General features: G+C 44.2%; 1 protein-coding gene across 2 annotated transcripts; it reads left to right on the forward strand.

Moving 5' to 3' along the window:
• Window positions 1-1,958: 1,958 nt before the first annotated feature.
• On the forward strand, window positions 1,959-18,710 carry LOC109907408 (cleavage and polyadenylation specificity factor subunit 1). 2 transcript variants are annotated; one of them, XM_020505349.2, is made up of 35 exons: window positions 1,959-2,215; window positions 2,590-2,752; window positions 2,899-2,926; window positions 3,206-3,339; window positions 3,537-3,617; window positions 3,689-3,837; window positions 4,108-4,254; window positions 4,466-4,605; window positions 4,707-4,817; window positions 5,784-5,877; window positions 6,083-6,170; window positions 6,384-6,536; window positions 7,219-7,270; window positions 8,843-8,937; window positions 9,044-9,118; window positions 9,330-9,410; window positions 9,944-10,180; window positions 10,384-10,525; window positions 10,681-10,859; window positions 11,031-11,173; window positions 11,362-11,554; window positions 11,853-12,059; window positions 12,187-12,276; window positions 12,373-12,528; window positions 13,979-14,339; window positions 14,464-14,548; window positions 14,700-14,841; window positions 15,055-15,207; window positions 15,449-15,625; window positions 16,650-16,716; window positions 16,810-16,857; window positions 17,056-17,211; window positions 17,418-17,547; window positions 17,729-17,867; window positions 18,020-18,710. In XM_020505349.2, exons 2-35 carry the CDS (start codon window positions 2,609-2,611, stop codon window positions 18,065-18,067), a joined length of 4,425 nt encoding a protein of 1,474 aa, XP_020360938.1. In that variant the 5' UTR covers window positions 1,959-2,215; window positions 2,590-2,608; the 3' UTR covers window positions 18,068-18,710. The 2 variants fall into 2 exon arrangements, with proteins under 2 accessions (XP_020360938.1, XP_020360937.1); XM_020505348.2 differs by having other exon boundaries at window positions 1,959-2,137.

The following is an 18,710-nucleotide window of genomic DNA, read 5'->3' on the forward strand; positions in this document are numbered from 1 at the left end:
TACTTGTTGAGTATCTGGAGCATCAGCATTTGTAGGTTCGATTACAGGCTCAAAATGGCTAGAAACAAATAATTTTCTTCTGAAACTCGTCAGGCTATTCCATGAGAGAATTTGCCAAGACTAGGGAAGATCTCGTACAACGCTGTGTACTACTCCCTTCACAGTATAGCTCAAACTGGCTCTAACCAGAATAGAAAGAGTGGAATGCCCCGGTGCACTACTGAGCAAGAGGACAAGTACATTAGTGTCTAATTTGAGAACGACCCCTCGCAAGTCCACAAATAGCAGCTTAATTAAATAGTGCCAGCAAAACACCAGTCACAACGTCAACAGTGAAGAGGCGACTCCGGGATGCTGGCCTTCTAGGCAGAGTTGCAAAGAAAAAGCAATATCTCAGACTGGCCAATAATAGATGAAGATGGGCAAAAGAACACACTGGACAGAGGAAGATTGGAAAAAAAGGGTTATGGACAGACAAATCTAAGTTTGAGGTGTTCGGCTCACAAAGAAGAACATTTGTGAGACACAGAAAAGATTCTGGAGGAGTGATAGACGCCATCTGTCAAGCATGGTGCAGGCAATGTTATGGTCTGGGGGTGCTTTGGTGGTGGTAAAGTGGGAGATTTGTACAGGGTAAAAGGCATCTTGAAGAAGGAAGGCTATCACTCCATTTTGCCTACGCCAACAGGACAATGACCTAAAGCACAGCTCCAAACTATGCAATAACTATTTAGGGAAGAAGCAGTCAGCTGGTATTCTGTGTATGATGGAGTGGCCAGAACAGTCACTGGATCTCAACCCTATTGAGCTGTTGTGGGAGCAGCTTGACCGTAAGAAGTGACCATCAAGCCAATCTCATTTGTGGGAGGTGCTTCAGCAAGCATGTGTTGAAATCTCTTCAGATTACCTTAACAAATTGACAACTAGAATGCCAAAGGTCTGCCAGGCTATAATTGCTGCAAATGCCGGATTCTTTGACGAAAGCAAAGTTTGAAGGACACTATTTCAATTAAAAATCATTGTTTATAACCTTGTCAACTACATTTCCTATTCATTTTGCAACTCATTTCATGTATGTTTTCATGGAAAACAAGGACATTTCTAAGTGACCCCAAACTTTTGAACGGTAGTGTACACTGTCAATTGTGGGGCCTTTTTATATAGACAGGTGTGTGTGTGTGTGTGCCTTTCCAAATCATGCCCAGTCAATTGAATTTACCACAGGTGGACTCCAATCAAATTGTAGAAACATCTCCAAGGATGATCAATGGAAACAGGATGCATAAGAACACCCATGCCACTATATCCTCCGAACAGCAGCTCCTCTGGTGTTGGCACGTAATATGCGTCTTAATCGAATTTTTGTAACTTGTGTGTTTACGACGCTACTGTTTATTTCTAAGACAACACTATAGCAGCCTCCTACTGTACAATGATTACAAATGCTCATTCGTATCCATATCAATAATATGATTGTAATGCATGCGAATTAGATGAATGTAATAGTTTGGAACCATATTGTTTCCAGTATAGTTTGTTTATAATCAGTTTAACAACGGACCTCCAGTGGTGTGACATGGAATGTTACTTGTGAAATGTATGCATTTAACTGGTAATATGTCTGGCGAAGCCAAATAGTTACTTTACTTATCATGTTGCCTTAGCTTTATCTTGGCCAGGTCGCAATTGTAAATGAGAACTTGTTCTCAACTTGCCTACCTGGTTAATTAAATAAAGGTGAAATAAAAAAAATTACGTTTTATATTTATTGTATTCCCTCTGAGACATGGTGTTTACATTTACTTTTTATTTAGTAAAAAGGTGGCTGTAATTGAAGCTTTGTGTTCAATTAAACGTGTCCTGTCATATTTATGTACACAACTGCAATGCACACATGGTGAGATTTCAAACCGTACACACATTTTTCTATAAAGATAGGAACTAGTGTTGTGTGGTCGTTAGTTCTTGCCGAATTCAGTTTAGCTGCTCACGTTGGTGGAATGGATGTCTGGGAAATGATTGAATGAAAAATAACTAAAGCCAGTTATTTTTTAGAAATTGGAGCGTATGAATTATGCTGTAATAAAAGTGAAAGGCAAGACTCTAACTGGAAACTATCGTAGCTTATTCATGATCGGTAGGTTTATGTGATAAAATACTGGAACACCTTGAAGCTAAGGTAGCTAACAGACGCGAGTGGAGCATTAATTAGCAAGTAAGACAAACGGATATGCTAATTACCTAGCTGACCTACGTTATTTAAAAACAAATATTTAGCTACATATCTAAATGCCTAACTCATCGGAAAGATACTGTAGCTAGTATTCTCCCAAATAAAGTAACAGCAAGTAGAAGACGTGCTTCGTTCCTGAAACGCTAACAATCATCCCTACCTGGATTGTATTCAAGCCTGACACCCAATATGTTGATCCACAGTGTAACGTTACAAAGTATCAACGTAGCTATTTAGTATAGCATGCTAAGTAGTAACGTTACTGGTGCAATACCCATAGACGTGTCTTCTAATAAATGCTTGTCCAGATAAACATCGAGCATATGCTAATAACTGATCCTTGCTGTAACGTTAAGGTGCTGAGGGGCTTGCAGGATGTATGCCGTATACCGCCAAGCCCACTCCCCCACCGCCATCGAGTTCTCTGTCTACTGTAACTTCATCTCCAACGTGGAGAGAAACCTGGTCGTCGCTGGAACGTCTCAGCTTTACGTCTACAGGATCATCCACGATGTGGAGGTGAAGGAACCTTTAGCTATGTTCATCTTTCATTTCTCGATCACTGATTTAAAAAGTACAATGACAAAGATTGTAACTACCTGTCGTGGGCATATTTTTATTCTTGAAATCCAGTTGATGTTCACATTTTCCTCTTCATATTTCAGAATGCCTCAAAGACAGACAAATCACCAGGTATGTCCAAAACTGCCTTGCACTCTAGCAACATTCTGATGAGAGAAGAGCTAGTCTGGTGGAAATCCGAGACCTATGGGCTGGGCAACAGTTCCACTATGCTGCAACACTGTGGGATGCAAACCTGTCTGTTTAGAATGACTAGTGAACCACTGACTGTATGCTATTATTATGATGTTGTCAGCCTTCCTTAGACATGCACGTGTCAACATTTCAGACCATCTCCGACACCTGATTTCTTATTTGACACTTCCTTGATCTCTTCCTTGTCCTCTGCAGATGTCAAGAGTCGTAAGGAGAAGTTGGAGCAGGTGGCTTGTTTCTCCTTGTTCGGTAACGTCATGTCCATGGCCTCTGTTCAGCTAGTAGGAGCCAACAGAGACGCTCTCCTGCTTAGCTTCAAAGATGCTAAGGTACCTGAGACGTCTCAATTGATTGTTTTACAGAATCCTAAACTCAAAGCTTTCATATTCCAGGTTACTTTGACCTACTTTATTATTTCAATATCAATTGATCATGTGTCAGTAGCTATATGTAGTAGGTGCAAGCAGTCTAGCCTATAAAATGTCTCTGACTGCTGTTTACAATGTCCTGGTTGTGTTTACTCCAGCTGTCAGTGGTGGAGTATGATCCAGGAACACATGATCTGAAGACTCTCTCACTTCACTTCTTTGAGGAGCCAGAGCTGAGGGTAAGAGGAAATGAACTGTGCTCGAAAAACATCCAAAGTTGTATCTTAATCTATAATTGTTCTATCTCTAGGATGGGTTTGTCCAGAACCTGCACATCCCCATGGTTCGTGTGGACCCAGAGAACCGCTGTGCTGTGATGCTGGTGTATGGAACTCAGCTGGTGGTGCTGCCATTCAGAAAGGACACACTTACTGACGAACAGGAGGGAGTAGTGGAAGGGTATGTAGGCATACTGAATTTCATCGTTTGATTTATTTCGCTAGGATAGTCCCTTCAGTAACATTTGCCACATTTCTTTTTTTACAGTCCTACAATCCATAGCATCTTGTAGTGATATTTAGGATACCTATAGCAATGCATGTAGGTTATTATCAAATAAAATCACTTTTATTATCAAATAAACACTTGAGTTGTAATACGTTTTTTGATGGGTTTTGGATTTGACGATTTATCATCAGCCTCGTGTTTTTTCTTTTACCACACATGCAGGCCCAAGTCGAGCTTTCTTCCCAGCTACATCATAGATGTCCGTGAGTTGGATGAGAAGCTTCTGAACATCGTAGATATGAAGTTCCTTCACGGTTATTATGAGCCCACATTGCTCATCCTGTATGAGCCCAACCAGACGTGGCCTGGGTTAGTACACCACAACAGCACCTGTCCTCCTCTGTTCCGTCTGTCTAAGGAGTCCTCCCCCCGAAACAAAAGTCTGCTGACGACTTAACATGAAGAAGGCTAGGAACTTATCCCGCCCTTCCAGGAACTTAGCTATGTCTTTTTCAGACCCGTTTATGACTGGTAATATTGTGGTGTGTAACTCTAGACTGACCATGTCCCCCTCCTCCAGGCGTGTAGCAGTGAGACAGGACACCTGCAGTATCGTAGCCATCTCTCTCAACATCATGCAGAAGGTTCATCCTGTCATCTGGTCCCTCAGCAACCTGCCCTTTGACTGCACACAGGTCATGGCTGTGCCCAAGCCCATTGGTAATCCCTCGCTCACTGGGTTCATACTGTGTGTTCAGCGGTACACATGGAGACTTGTGTGATCAGTTTAGAATATGAATGTATTCCTGTTGTGTTTCTAGGTGGTGTGGTGGTGTTTGCTGTCAACTCCCTGTTATACCTCAACCAGAGTGTTCCTCCATATGGCGTGTCACTCAACACACAGACCACAGGGACCACCGCCTTCCCCCTGCGTATGTACTGACTGAGGACAGGGGTACACATTGTTCTCAAGCTCGCTCCACATAGAAAGCAAAGCAGCCTAGTTAATATTTCTAAGAAATGTATACCTTGCCTAGGAAAGTCATTTGGTCGAATCAAATTGTATTTGTCGTGCGCCGAATACAACAGGTGAAATGCTTACCGTGAAATGCTTACTTACAAGCCCTTAACTAACAATGCAGTTTTAAGAAAATATTTTTCTGAATAAAGTAAAAAAACAAAATGATTTTTTATACAAAATAACAATAACGAGGCTATATACAGGGTATACCGGTACTGAGTCAATGTGCGGAGGAACAGGTTAGTTGAGGTAATTGAGGTAATATGTACATGTAGGTAGGGGTAAAGTGGCTATGCATAGATGAGTAGCAGCAGTGTTAAAATAATGTTAAAAAAAAAATGCTAATAGGGGGTCAATGCAAAGAGTCCAGGTGGCCATTTGATTAATTGTTCAGCAGTCTTATGGCTTGGGGGTAGAAGCTGTTAAATACTTTTGGAGTAGTTGCCATACCAGGCGGTGATATAACTGGTCAGGATGCTCTCGAAGGTGCAGCTGTAGAACTTTTTGAGGATCTGAGGGACCATGCCAAATCTTTTCAGTCTCCCGAGGGGGAATAGGCGTTGAATAGACCGTGATAGATTGTTGGTGATGTGGACACCAAGGAAGTTGAAGCTCTCCACTGGCTCCACTACAGCCCCGTCGATGTGAATGGGGGCGTGTTCGGCCCTCCTTTCTCTGCTAGGTCTCGGACATCCCTATAGGCTGTCTAATCGTTGATGGTGATAAGGCCTACCAAGGTTATGTCGTCAAGCAAACCTAATGATGGTGTTGGAGTCGTGCTTACGCTGCAATATACCTGCAGGTATAAAGCTTCATAACGTGTCGGAAGCATGTATGAGCCTTTGTCTTCTAATAAGGCTGTGTGTTGGTGTTTCAGGTATACAGGAGGAGGTGAAGATCACTCTAGATTGTTCCCAGTCCTCCTTCATCGGCTCTGACAAGATGGTCATCTCTCTGAAAGGAGGAGAGATGTGAGTAGAGCACAGAACAGTTGTGTTGGGATTTATTAGCTGTGTGTATTTATTTGCCGTAAATGCTTAATTAGACCTTGTTAAAGCGATGTTTTGTGCCCTCCAGCCGGTGTGGCGTAGTAGAAATAACTACAGCTGGAACGGCTTTGTATTCATGACCTTGTAAGAGTCATGCTTTGACTGTGTGCCTGTCCCCTCTCCTCAGCTATGTGTTGACCCTGATCACTGATGGCATGAGGAGTGTCCGGGCCTTCCACTTAGACAAGGCTGCTGCCAGCGTTCTCACCACCTGTGTAAGTAGCATACAGTGTGTGTGGGGGTGGGGGTGTGTGGCAGCATGAGTTTACTATGAGGACCGGTGTAAGTATTATGGACAGATGCCGTTCCAGACGCATTACACACACACACACACACACACACACACACACACACACACACACACACACACACACACACACACACACACAGATAATATGTGCTGACAGCAGCCCCCCCTCCCCTCCCAGATGATGACAATGGAGCCTGGGTATCTGTTCCTGGGGTCCCGGCTGGGAAACAGCCTCTTGCTGAAATACACAGAGAAGTACCAGGAGAATCCAGAGAAACCACCTGTGGAGGAGGACAAAGAGAAGGAAGAGGAGACCGATGAGGAGAAGCAGGTGAGTTGGTTTGGGTTTGAGTTCATATGTATATATGCTCCTCTGTCTGGTCCTTGTGGCATATTGCTGTGTGTGATTCTGTCAAAAATGTAAAGATTCCATAGATTAGTTGAGGCGTAATTGATCAGATTGAGCATCAAAATGTAGCCAGTTGTAAATGGATGTTGATGTCGCCAAAAGAGGATTCTTTCATGGTTTCAAAAACAAGTAGCAGTCGTTGTCCTTGAGTAGCTTCTGTGCTCGTGTTCCACCTATAAACACATTTTCAGCACTTCAACTGGTGTTGTGACTGTTTTTTGACAAGCAGATGTGGAAATATGACACATGATATGTGATGATGTCGCATGTTATAGTTCACCCCTGAAAAAAGTGTTTTATTGTCACATACAGCAGATAGGTGCAGTGAAATGTGGTGTTTTACAGGGTCAACCATAGTAGTAAAGCGCCCCTAGAGCAAATTAGGGTTAAGTGCCTTGCTCAAGAGCACATCAACAGGTTCTTCACCTTGTCGGCTCGGGTATTCGAACTAGCGTCTTCTGTAGCTGGCCCAACGCTCCTACCGCCAGGCTACCTGCTGCCCATTGTCCATTTTGTAAATAGAAATGCTAAATGAATTGCTGATAGACATTCCTCTGTGTGTATTCTGATATAAAATACATAATGACCTTGATGATAATTCCAGGAGGAACCTCCTAGTAAAAAGAAGAGGGGTGATTCCTCTACCAAGTTGACAGGTATTTGGTGTATTACAATGTCTTGGTTTTGTCTTGCATATTACCCTTTACATACAGTGCCTTCGGAAAGTATTCACACCCCTTGACCTTTTCCACATTTCGTTAGGTTACAGACTTATTCTAAAATACCTCATCAATCTAGACACAATGCCCCATAATGACAAAGCAAAAATAGGTTTTTAGACATTTTTGGTAATTTATTAAAAATAAATAACTGACGTATCACATTTATATAAATATTCAGACTCAGTACTTTGTTGAAGCAGCGATTACAGCCTCCAGTCTTCTTGGGTATGACGCTACAAGCTTGGCACACTGTATTTGGGAAGTTTCTCCCATTCTTCTCTGCAAATCCTCTCAACCACTGTCAGGTCAGATGGGGAGCGTCGCTGCACAGCGATTTTCATGTCTCTACAGAGATGTTTGATTGGGTTCAAGTCCGGGCTCTGGCTGGACCACTAATGGACATTCAAAGACTTGTCTCGAAGCCATTCCTGTGTTGTCTTGGCTATGTGCTTAGGGTCATTGTCCTGTTGGAAGGTGAACTTTCGCCCCAGTCTGAGGGCATGATGCTGCCACCACCATGCTTCACCGTAGGGATGGTGCCAGGTTTCCTCCAGACGTGACGCCAAAGAATTCAATATTGGTTTCATCAGACCAGATAATCTTATTTCTCATGGTCTGAGAGCCTTTAGGTGCAGGATGTCATGTGTCTTTTATTGAGGAGTGGCTTATTGAGGAGTGGCTTCCATCTGGCCTCTCTACCATAAATGCCTGATTGGTGGAGTGGTACAGAGATGGTTGTCCTTCTGGAAGGTTCTCCCATCTCCACAGAGGAATTCTAGAGCGACCATTGGGTTCTTGGTCATCTCCCTGACCAGGGCCTTTCTCCCCTGATTGTTCAGTTTGTCCAGCTCTAGGAAGAGTCTTGGTGGTTGCAAACTTCTTCCATTGAAGAGTGATGGAGGCCAATGTATTTTTGGGGACATTCAACGCTGCCTACATTTTTTGGTACCCATCCCCAGATCTGTGCCTCAACACAATCCTGTTTCGGAGCTCTACGGACAATTCCTTCGACCTCATGGCTTGGTTTTTGCTCTGACACGCACTGTCAACTGTGGGACCTAATCGAGACAGGTCTGTGCCTTTCCAAATCATGTCCAATCAATTGAATTTACCACAGGTGGACTCCAAGTTGTAGAAACATCTCAAGGATGATCAATGGGAACGGGACGTACCTGAGATCAATTTCGAGTCTCATGGAAAAGGGTCTGAATACTTATGTAAATAAGGTATTTCTGTTTTTTCAGTTTTAATACATTTGCTAAAATCTCTAATAATCTGCTTTTGCTTTGTCATTTTGGGGTATTGTGTGTAGACTGAAGATTATTTTTAATTTTAATTTAATCCATTTTAGAATAAGGCTATAACGTAACAAAGTGGAACAAGTCAAGGGCTCTGAATACTTTCCGATGGCACCGTATGTATGGAACTAACTAAGGTGATAAGGTGATCTATAATAATGTTCTTCTATTTATGAACGACGCGTTTCCTCCCATGTCCCGTATCCAGCTGGTAAGAACCAACTGCCTGATGAGGTGGATGAAATTGAGGTGTACGGGAGCGAGGCGGCATCTGGCACACAGTTGGCCACCTACTCCTTTGAGGTAGGACCCCTTGTTACCCCAGTTGACGCTTCATCACTTAATTATTCATACTCTAGTCTTGGTTATTGTAGTCTTTACATTATGGTTTTGGTATGTTTGCCTCCAGGTGTGTGACAGCATACTGAACATCGGACCTTGTGCTGGTGCGTCCATGGGGGAGCCAGCTTTCCTCTCTGAAGAGGTACTTAAACACTTTAACTTTCATTCCAGATCACCCTCGCAAAAGAGGTTTCTAACCTTTTTTAAGAGTCTTTCCGGTCCATCATGGCTGTGTTCTATTTGTGAAAGCGCTGATCAATATCTAATACCACTACCAAGGTATTTTCTCAAGCTGTTGCTATGTAAACAGTAAAACACATTAAGCACTGTGTCTGGTATTTCTGTGTCCACAGTTCCAGACCAACCCAGAACCTGACCTGGAGATAGTGGTGTGTTCTGGCTTTGGGAAGAACGGAGGTCTGTCTGTGCTTCAGGTAAATACTCTACTCTGCTTGGTTAATACTCTACTCTGCCTGGTTAATACTCTACTCGGCCTGGTTAGTACTCTACTCTGCCTGTCTTTTGTGTTTCTGTGCAAGTGCATGCTTGTGGATGCACTGTTCTAAGACCTGTGGTGGCGAGGCCTGTCTACCTCAGGTTCAGTGACGGTGCTACAGAGAATAACCACTCTGGGTTTACCAGGGCTGCTGCCTCAGAGATTAATGGAGCAGCTTATAAACCACTCAGACACACTTATTCATGGAAAGAACATTGTGAAGACATACAAATTACTGCACTGATTTTAAAAAAACATTTTGAAGAAGAAAAAACCCATTTTCAGTGTCAGCTTTGAGAGTGGATGATTCAGTTGTTCCCTCTGACCATAGTTCTGTGGTTATTGATGACTGTTTTGTGTGGCCCCTTGCCCCTCCCAGAGGAGCATCAGTCCCCAGGTGGTCACTTACTCCTAGGGGTCATTGTTCTGTTATTGATAATTGATGATCGTTTTTGTCCTGGCCCCTCCCAGAGAAGCATCCGGCCCCAGGTGGTCACCACCTTTGAGCTGCCTGGTTGCCATGACATGTGGACTGTCATCTCCAATGAGGTCAAGGAGAAAGTCAAAGAGAAAGACAAGCCCCCTGCAGCTGAGGGAGAAGGTGAGACCCCTGAGGAGGAAGAAGAGGAGAAGACGGTGCCTGCGCCAGTGGAGGACGATAAGAAAAAGCATGGCTTTCTGATTCTCAGCAGAGAGGACTCCACCATGGTACACCCACACCTCCCACCACATCTCTACACAGTACAGTACACACTGCACCCCTAGACACACTCCGCTCTACACAGCAGTCTGACAGGGAGCTTTTTCCTTCCCTAGCTCCAGCATGTTTAGATTGAGTGTGTAATGTTGATTAAGGGTAATGATTGAGGTCTATTGAAGGTAACTGGAACCCCTCCTGTGTGGTTCTCTAGATCCTGCAGACGGGCCAGGAGATCATGGAGCTGGACACCAGTGGTTTCGCCACCCAGGGGCCCACTGTGTTCGCTGGGAACATCGGAGACAACAAATACATCATCCAGGTCTCCCCCATGGGTATACGGCTACTGGAAGGAGGTAGCGAGATCTGTCCGTCTTTCAATAAAATAAGAAAATAATCCATGATCCTCTGTGTCCCTACCCGTCACTCATCCTCTCTTTCACTGACTGTCAAGCACTTTGTGACAGCTAAAGGGGCTTTGGAAATACTTTTGATTTGATGTTCCTTCCAGTGACCCAGCTGCACTTCATCCCGGTGGACCTGGGTTCTCCCATAGTGCAGTGCTCCGTAGCGGACCCCTATGTGGTCATCATGACGGCAGATGGAGTGGTCACCATGTTCGTCCTGAAGACCGACTCCTACATGGGCAAGACCCACCGCCTGGCCCTGCAGAAACCACAGATAGCTGCTGTGAGTCACTGATACGACACTACGTAACACAACACATTACACTACAGCCTGGCCCAGTCACGGTCATATCCTGCACTGCACAACTAAGCCAGGCAGTATTACAACACAACCCGATGGATGAATGAGTGAAAAAATCGGATTGTCAGACCGGTGACTCTCTCTCCCCTACAGCAACCCCGTGTGATCACGCTGTGTGCGTTCCGTGACGTCAGCGGGATGTTCACCACCGAGAACAAGCAGACCTGTCACACTGAGGATCAAGACAGCATGTTCAAGAGCCTATCGGAGACCGAGACCATTCTACAGGACCTCAGGTAAGAGGCAATCATATAGGACCTCAGGTAGGATGTTTTTGAATAAAGTATATTGTTTTGAACTGAAGAATGAGAGCAATACCAACTTTCCCCTTGGACATTATATGGGGGGAGGTCTCGTAGTCAGTGAAGGCACTGTCTCACCTCAGTGTTTATTAGTCAACCTCTCTCCCGTGTCTCTTCTTTAGTAACACAGTGGATGATGAGGAGGAGATGTTGTATGGAGACTGTAACCCAGCAGGCATCACCCCCACCAAGGACGAGTCCCACCCCGGCTACCGCCTCTCCTCTGGGGCCCTGGGTGGGGGCTCCGAGGGGAGGTCGGGACGAGCTGAACCTACACACTGGTGCATGATGGTCCGCGAGAACGGCGTCATGGAGGTCAGGATCGATGTCTAGTTTATCAGCATCATATTAACAATAGCCGTATCAATACACATTGTATTGTAATCATTGAGGTTACATAATTTACACATTTGGTAAGAGGTTAACTGTGGTAAAAGACAACATTTATACTATGGTGCTGTTTAGAGGTTGGATATAAACCTGGGAACTTTAGTCTTATGCTCAGAAATTCACAGGAACTCAGTGGCCATAGTAATGAGTGACACCACAACCGACAGGTGAACTTTTTCTACACAGTAGAGCTATAGTAAAACAACTTCCTCCTGTTCTCTAGATCTACCAGCTACCTGACTGGAGACTGGTGTTCCTGGTCAAGAACTTCCCTGTTGGCCAGAGAGTGTTGGTTGACAGCTCCGCCGGCCAATCAGCAGCCCAGGGGGAGGGGAAAAAGGAGGAAGTGACACGACAGGGAGAGATCCCATTGGTCAAAGAGGTGGCCCTGGTGTCGCTCGGCAACAACCACTGCAGACCCTACCTGCTGGTGAGTTTTCAGTACCGGTATTAAAGTGGAATGACAACACCAGAATGTGTCGCAGTGGTGCTTCATTGATTCAAATTTGGGAAATTGCTTTAGATATATCTGGCTCTATGTTCTGTTTCTTTCCCAGGTCCATGTTGAACAGGAGCTTCTGATCTATGAAGCATTCCCATATGACCAGCAGCAGGCTCAGAGCAACCTGAAGGTCCGCTTCAAGAAGGTAAGAAGAGCAAGGCCATTGGACAAGCCGAGTCCTAATACTCCCATTCAACACTGATGATTTATGTCTTCTAACTGTTCTCCTGTCTCGTCTCAGATGCCCCACAACATCAACTTCCGGGAGAAGAAGTCGAAGGTGAAGAAAGACAAGAAGGCGGAGGGTCAGGCTGGTCTCAGCGAGGAGGGGCCAACGGTGGTCAAAGGTCGCGTGGCCAGGTTCAGATACTTTGAGGATATCTCAGGCTACTCTGGGGTAAGAGGTTATTTTCCTACAAGACTATATATACACCGTGCATTCGGAAAGTATTCAGACCCCTTCCCTTTTCCCACATTTAGTTGCGTTACAGCCTTATTCTGAAATGAATTAAATTAAATGTTTTCCTCATAAATCTACACACACTACCTAATAATAAAGCAAAAACAGGTTTTTAGAAATGTTTGCAAATGTATAAAAAATTAAAAACAGATGCCTTATTTACGTAAGTATTCCCATCCCTTGCTATGAGATTTCAAATTGAGCTCCCCTGCATCCTGTTTCCATTTCTACAACTTGATTGGAGTTCACCTGTGGACAATTCAGTTGGACATCATTTGGAAAGGCACCCACCTGTCTATATAAGGTTGACAGTGTATGTCAGAGCAAAAACCAATCCATGAGGTTGAAGGAATTGTCCGTAGTGCTCCAAGACAGGATTGTGTCAAGGCACATATCTGAGGAAGGGTACCAAAAAAGTTATGCAGCATTGAAGGTCCCCAAGAACACAGTGGCTTCCATCATTCTTAAATGGAAGAAGTTTGGAACCACTATGACTCTTCCTAGAGCTGGCCGCCCAGCTAAACTGAGCTATCGGGGAGAAGAGCCTTGGTCAGGGAGGTGAACAAGAACCCGATGATCACTCTGACAGAGCTCCAGAGTTCCTCTGTGGAGATGGGAGAACTTTCCAGATGTTTTTCAGCGGCATGGACCGTGGATCGTGGCAAAGATGAACGGAGCAAAGTACAGAGAGATCCTTGATGAAAACCTGGTCCAGAGCACTTAGGACCTCAGACTGGGGTGAAGGTTCACCTTCCAACAGGACAATGACCCTAAGCACACAGCCAAGACAACACAGGAGTGGCTTCAGGACAAGTCTCAATGTCCTTGAGTGGCTCAGCCAGAGCCCTGACTTGAACCCGATCGAACATCTGGAGAAACCTGAAAATAGCTGTGCAGGGACGCTCCTCATCCAACTTGACAGCGCTTGAGAGGATCTGCAGAGAAGAATGGAAGAAACTTCTAAAATACAGGTGTGCCAAGCTTGTAGCGTCATACCCAAGAAGACTTTAGGCTGTGATCTCTGCCAAAGGAGCTTCAACAAAGTACTGAGGTTCTGAATACTTATGTAAATGTGATATTTGATGTTCTTATTTTTAATAATTTTGCAAAAATGTCTAAACCTGTTTTTTCCTTTTCATTATGGGGTATTGTGTGTAGATTGATTCTTTTTTTTTGGGGGGGGGGCTATTTAATCAACTTTAGAATAAGGCTGTAACATAACAACAAAAAAGTCTAGGGGTTTGAATACTTTCCGAAAGCACTGTACATCATGGGTAACCAGGCCAGGGGCAAGATAAATCTTGGAGAGGTACTGCTGTGCACGCAGACTTCATATCTACTGTAGTTCTGTGTGTACTCATGTGTCGTTTTCTGGTTTGTGTGTCAGGTGTTCATCTGTGGCCCCTCCCCTCACTGGATGCTGGTGACATCACGGGGGGCGATGAGGCTCCACCCCATGACGATTGACGGACCAATCGAGTCCTTCTCCCCCTTCCACAACATCAACTGCCCTAAAGGTTTCCTCTACTTCAACAAGCAGGGCGAGCTGAGGATCAGTGTTCTACCCACGTACCTGTCGTATGACGCCCCCTGGCCTGTCAGGAAGATTCCTCTGAGGTGCACGGTTCACTATGTGTCCTACCATGTAGAGTCCAAGGTGTATGCAGTGTGCACCAGCGTAAAGGACCCCTGCACTCGCATCCCCAGAATGACCGGAGAGGAGAAGGAGTTTGAGACCATAGACAGAGGTGGGACCAGTATATGCATTAGACTGTCTCCATGACATGCGCTTCACGTTCTCATTGGTTTATTTCTCCGTTCTTTCATTCATTCTTCCACCATTAAAATTCCTTGGTGCTGTGTTCTCCTCAGACGAACGCTACATTCCTCCTCAGCAGGAGAATTTCTCCATTCAGCTCATATCTCCTGTCAGCTGGGAGGCCATCCCTAACACACGGTAATAACTGTAGCTACTGCAGCTATCTGGAGCATAGCCTCTAACATGAGGCATATTCATTATAGATCTGATGCATATTTATATTGAAGCATCTACGCCACAGTAGTTGGGTGTCTGTTCTGACCTCCCTCCCCTATGTGATATTGGTCAGGATTGACCTGGAGGAGTGGGAACATGTGACTTGTATGAAGACTGTGGCGTTGAGGAGTCAGGAGACCGTGTCTGGGCTGAAGGGATACGTAGCTGCCGGGACTTGTCTCATGCAGGGGGAGGAGGTCACCTGTAGGGGCCGGGTGAGTCACCAACACTTCTGTGACTACTGACTAGAGCCAGGAATACCTTTTTTAGGCCCCAAGTTCTATGCTCTAAGTTATAGTCTAGAGCAGGGGTCCAGAGTTTCTCCTAGTTGGGTCAGGAAACTCAGGACCGACAGACAGATGATGCCTTTTGAAATCATGATGTGGATTTTAGTTTGGACTTATTTCTCTCTCTACTGTTGTGTCCAGATCCTGATCCTGGATGTGATTGAGGTGGTCCCGGAACCGGGTCAGCCCCTTACGAAGAACAAATTCAAGGTTCTGTATGAGAAGGAGCAGAAGGGACCGGTCACAGCTCTGTGTCACTGCAGTGGATACTTGGTCTCTGCCATCGGACAGAAGGTGACAGACTCACCTCTGATTATACCACTACAGATGTCTCAGTCTAGATGCATTTTCCCACCCACCTCTCAATATAATTCTGTTCCGATTGACATTGTTTTCATTGTGTGGCCAACATGTTGCAGTTGAATATATTATTGAATTAGCCATTTATTATGAGTATGTCAACCATCTCTCCTGTATCCCTGACACACAGTCCTGGTTGTGCTCACCGTGTCTATCTATCCCTCTCTCCGTCTAGATCTTTCTGTGGAGCCTGAAGGACAACGACCTGACAGGCATGGCCTTCATCGACACCCAGCTCTACATCCACCAGATGTTTAGCATCAAGAACTTTATCCTGGCAGCTGATGTCATGAAGAGCATCTCTCTGCTCAGATACCAGCCTGAGAGTAAGACGTTGTCGCTAATTAGCAGGGTAAGACAGCTTTTTTTTCTTTTTTTCGTCAACTTCAAAGTACTGTGTTCAAGTAACATGTGATTTAGTCTCTTCTGATTTGTCATTCCCTGAGGGGTTTTGTTCCATGTTAGTTTGTTGTTTATGGATTTAACTGTACATCCCAGATGAGTGTTTCTGTTCATGAATGAAAGAAAGTACTATGTTTTTTCCCCCCTGTGTTCCCCTGTTGGATCCCAGGGTGTCTTGTGTTGAGTTTATCTTCTAGAGAGCTGTGCTGGGGGGGATGTTTAAATGATCAGGCTCGTTCTTGTTCGATCTTCATGTCAGTGTTTTGCGGTTGTGAGACCGGTTGGATGTACTGCCAAATTCTTTAAAATGACATTGGAGGCAGTTTATGGTAGAGAAATGAACATACAATTATCTGGCAACAGCTCTGGTGGACGCTCCCTCAAAATTTGAGACATCTGCGGCGTTGTGACGCAACTGTACATTTTAGCATGGCCTTTTTCCCCCAGCACAATGATCATGCTGTTTAATCAGCTTCTTGTTATGCCACACCTGTCAGGTGGCTGGATTATCTTGGAAAAGGATAAATGCTCACTAACAGGGATGTAAAGAAATTTGTACACAGAATTTGAGAGAAATAAGCTTTTTGTGCAAATGGAACATTTCTGGGGTCTTTTATTTCAGCTCATGAAAAATGGGACCAACACTTTTTACATGTTGCGTTTTATGTTTTTGTTCAGTGTGTGTATGTATATAATTGTAGTTCTTGTACATAAGACTGTAAAATCACCAGGAAATGAGGTCAGTTTTATTTTGGGAAATGTATTCCCACATGTAAATGGAGAGGCATATGTGATCGTATTCCAATGTAATCAAGGTTTCAAATTGTGTTATTGTCATACTATATCTGTTTGGGATTCTAGCGGTCAATTTGTAGTGTACAACTTATGTTCTGGCCACCCGACCTTCCACTCAAGGAAAATTGCAATTGGGGAGCCCTGTCTTAATGGTTTTGTTTCGGTGTTTGGTTCCCCAGGACGCCAAGCCTCTGGAGGTCTACAGCGTAGAGTTTATGGTGGATAACAACCAGCTGGGATTCCTGGGTAAGGTTATAACTTTGGTAGCTAATCAGGAGAACGCTGTACCAGGCTAGAGCCTAGTCCTCTCAAAGTAAACCTGTTTTCTCTACGTTTCAGTGTCGGACCGAGACCAGAATCTGTCGGTGTACATGTATCTACCTGAAGGTGAGTTATACCGTAAACATTGGTAATACTTCTCCTACAAACATGGAGAATATTGAATACTCAAGTTAACCACAAATGTTGTAATGCTTATCCCACAAACACCCGAATATCAAATAAAGACAGAGGTCATGTGTGATGACAAAACTGCTGTTCCACCGTGTCATGATCACGGAAGTGTTACTTTGCGCCCTGCTGAAGCTAAGGAGAGTTTCGGAGGCATGCGTCTGCTGAGGAGGGCAGACTTTAACGTGGGAGCTCATGTCAACGCCTTCTGGAGGATGCCCTGTCGAGGGGCACTGGACACAGCCACCAAAAAGACCCTGGCCTGGGACAACAAGCACATCACATGGTTTGGTAGGACACAACTTTGACTTTGTATTGACAGATACAGGGTAGGAGTAGGGAATGTGAATAAAGAGCTGTCTGATATCTTCCTTCAGTATATGTGATCAAATTCTCCTCTTGGTATGTTGCTCTCAGAAGGATCAACATGGTGTTAGTAGCTAATAAGAGGATTTCCAGGTGCTTCAGCAGTAACTAATCCTCTTCCCTCCCTCCAGCAACTCTAGATGGAGGCCTTGGGCTGCTGCTGCCCATGCAGGAGAAGACCTACCGCAGATTGCTGATGTTGCAAAACGCTCTTACCACAATGCTGCCACACCACGCAGGATTAAACCCCAAGGCATTCAGGTAACTTGCCACACAAGGTCACTGAAGTTTTTTTGGTTGGGTTATCAGTATTTTCCCCATAAAATCTTGAGTTGGCAACACTTAAATACTTTTTAGGCTTTGAGGCAACATTAAGTGGCTTTTTAGAAATTTGACACTTTGGGTAAAGACTAATGCCAGTTTTTGGATCTCGTTCCACCAGGATGTTGCATGCTGACCGGCGGCAGCTCCAGAACGCGGTGCGGAACATTCTGGATGGAGAGCTACTCAACAAATACCTGTACCTCAGCACCATGGAGCGTAGTGAGTTGGCCAAGAAGATTGGCACCACCTCTGATATAGTGAGTATTATTAGTCCCTTTGGCCTCGTTCTCTGACAAAACTAGCTATGCAAGCCAATGCAGCGAAATCCAATCTACAGTCCATATCAACTTGGAGCAAATAACTATTAGTTGAGATATTTGAATAAAGTATCCCTCTGTGTCCATTTTAGGTCTTGGATGATCTTCTTGAAGTTGACAGGGTGACTGCTCATTTCTGAGAGCAGCATCCTTGACCACACCCCCTCAGCATGTGAGACCCAGGGTCTTCACCCATTTTTTTATATTAAATGAAAAGGAGGCTTTTTGGTATCTATTTTCTCTATGGAAACGTAAGCTTGTGTTTAGTCAATTTTGTTCAGTCATAAAGGTGTTTAATCATGTTTCTTAGAATATTTTTTCAACAAAATATGATAAATTCTGAATTGTATGGGTCTTTATAAAATGTTATAACCATCTTGGTCTTTTAGGCTCAATAATTTGAGATCCGCACATGTAACTCACAAATCTGTGATGGACATAATTTACACAGGTGCCAAAGAAATCCAGGGGGGGGGTACTTTGACAAACTCTTACCTTTTATATTTATTCAGCAGTATCATGCACTTGTTTTTGGAGTTTTGCAGCATTTTATACATTATATTGAGCAATGCACCCAATATTTCCTTGAAATTATGAAAATTAATGACTATCACTGCAGGTATGTAGTTTAGTAATCTCAGAATCTATATGTGCTATTATCCGGGTAATGCAACATAAGGTTAACCCGCCCTGCTGTGTTCCGGTCAAATTGGACCCATTTACAAGTTCTCTGTCTTAAGGTTCCATGACTTTGTCCACACAAAATACATTAGTTTTTACATC

This window comes from Oncorhynchus kisutch, linkage group LG17, assembly GCF_002021735.2.
Source record: "Oncorhynchus kisutch isolate 150728-3 linkage group LG17, Okis_V2, whole genome shotgun sequence".
In the NCBI taxonomy this organism is placed as follows: domain Eukaryota; kingdom Metazoa; phylum Chordata; class Actinopteri; order Salmoniformes; family Salmonidae; genus Oncorhynchus; species Oncorhynchus kisutch.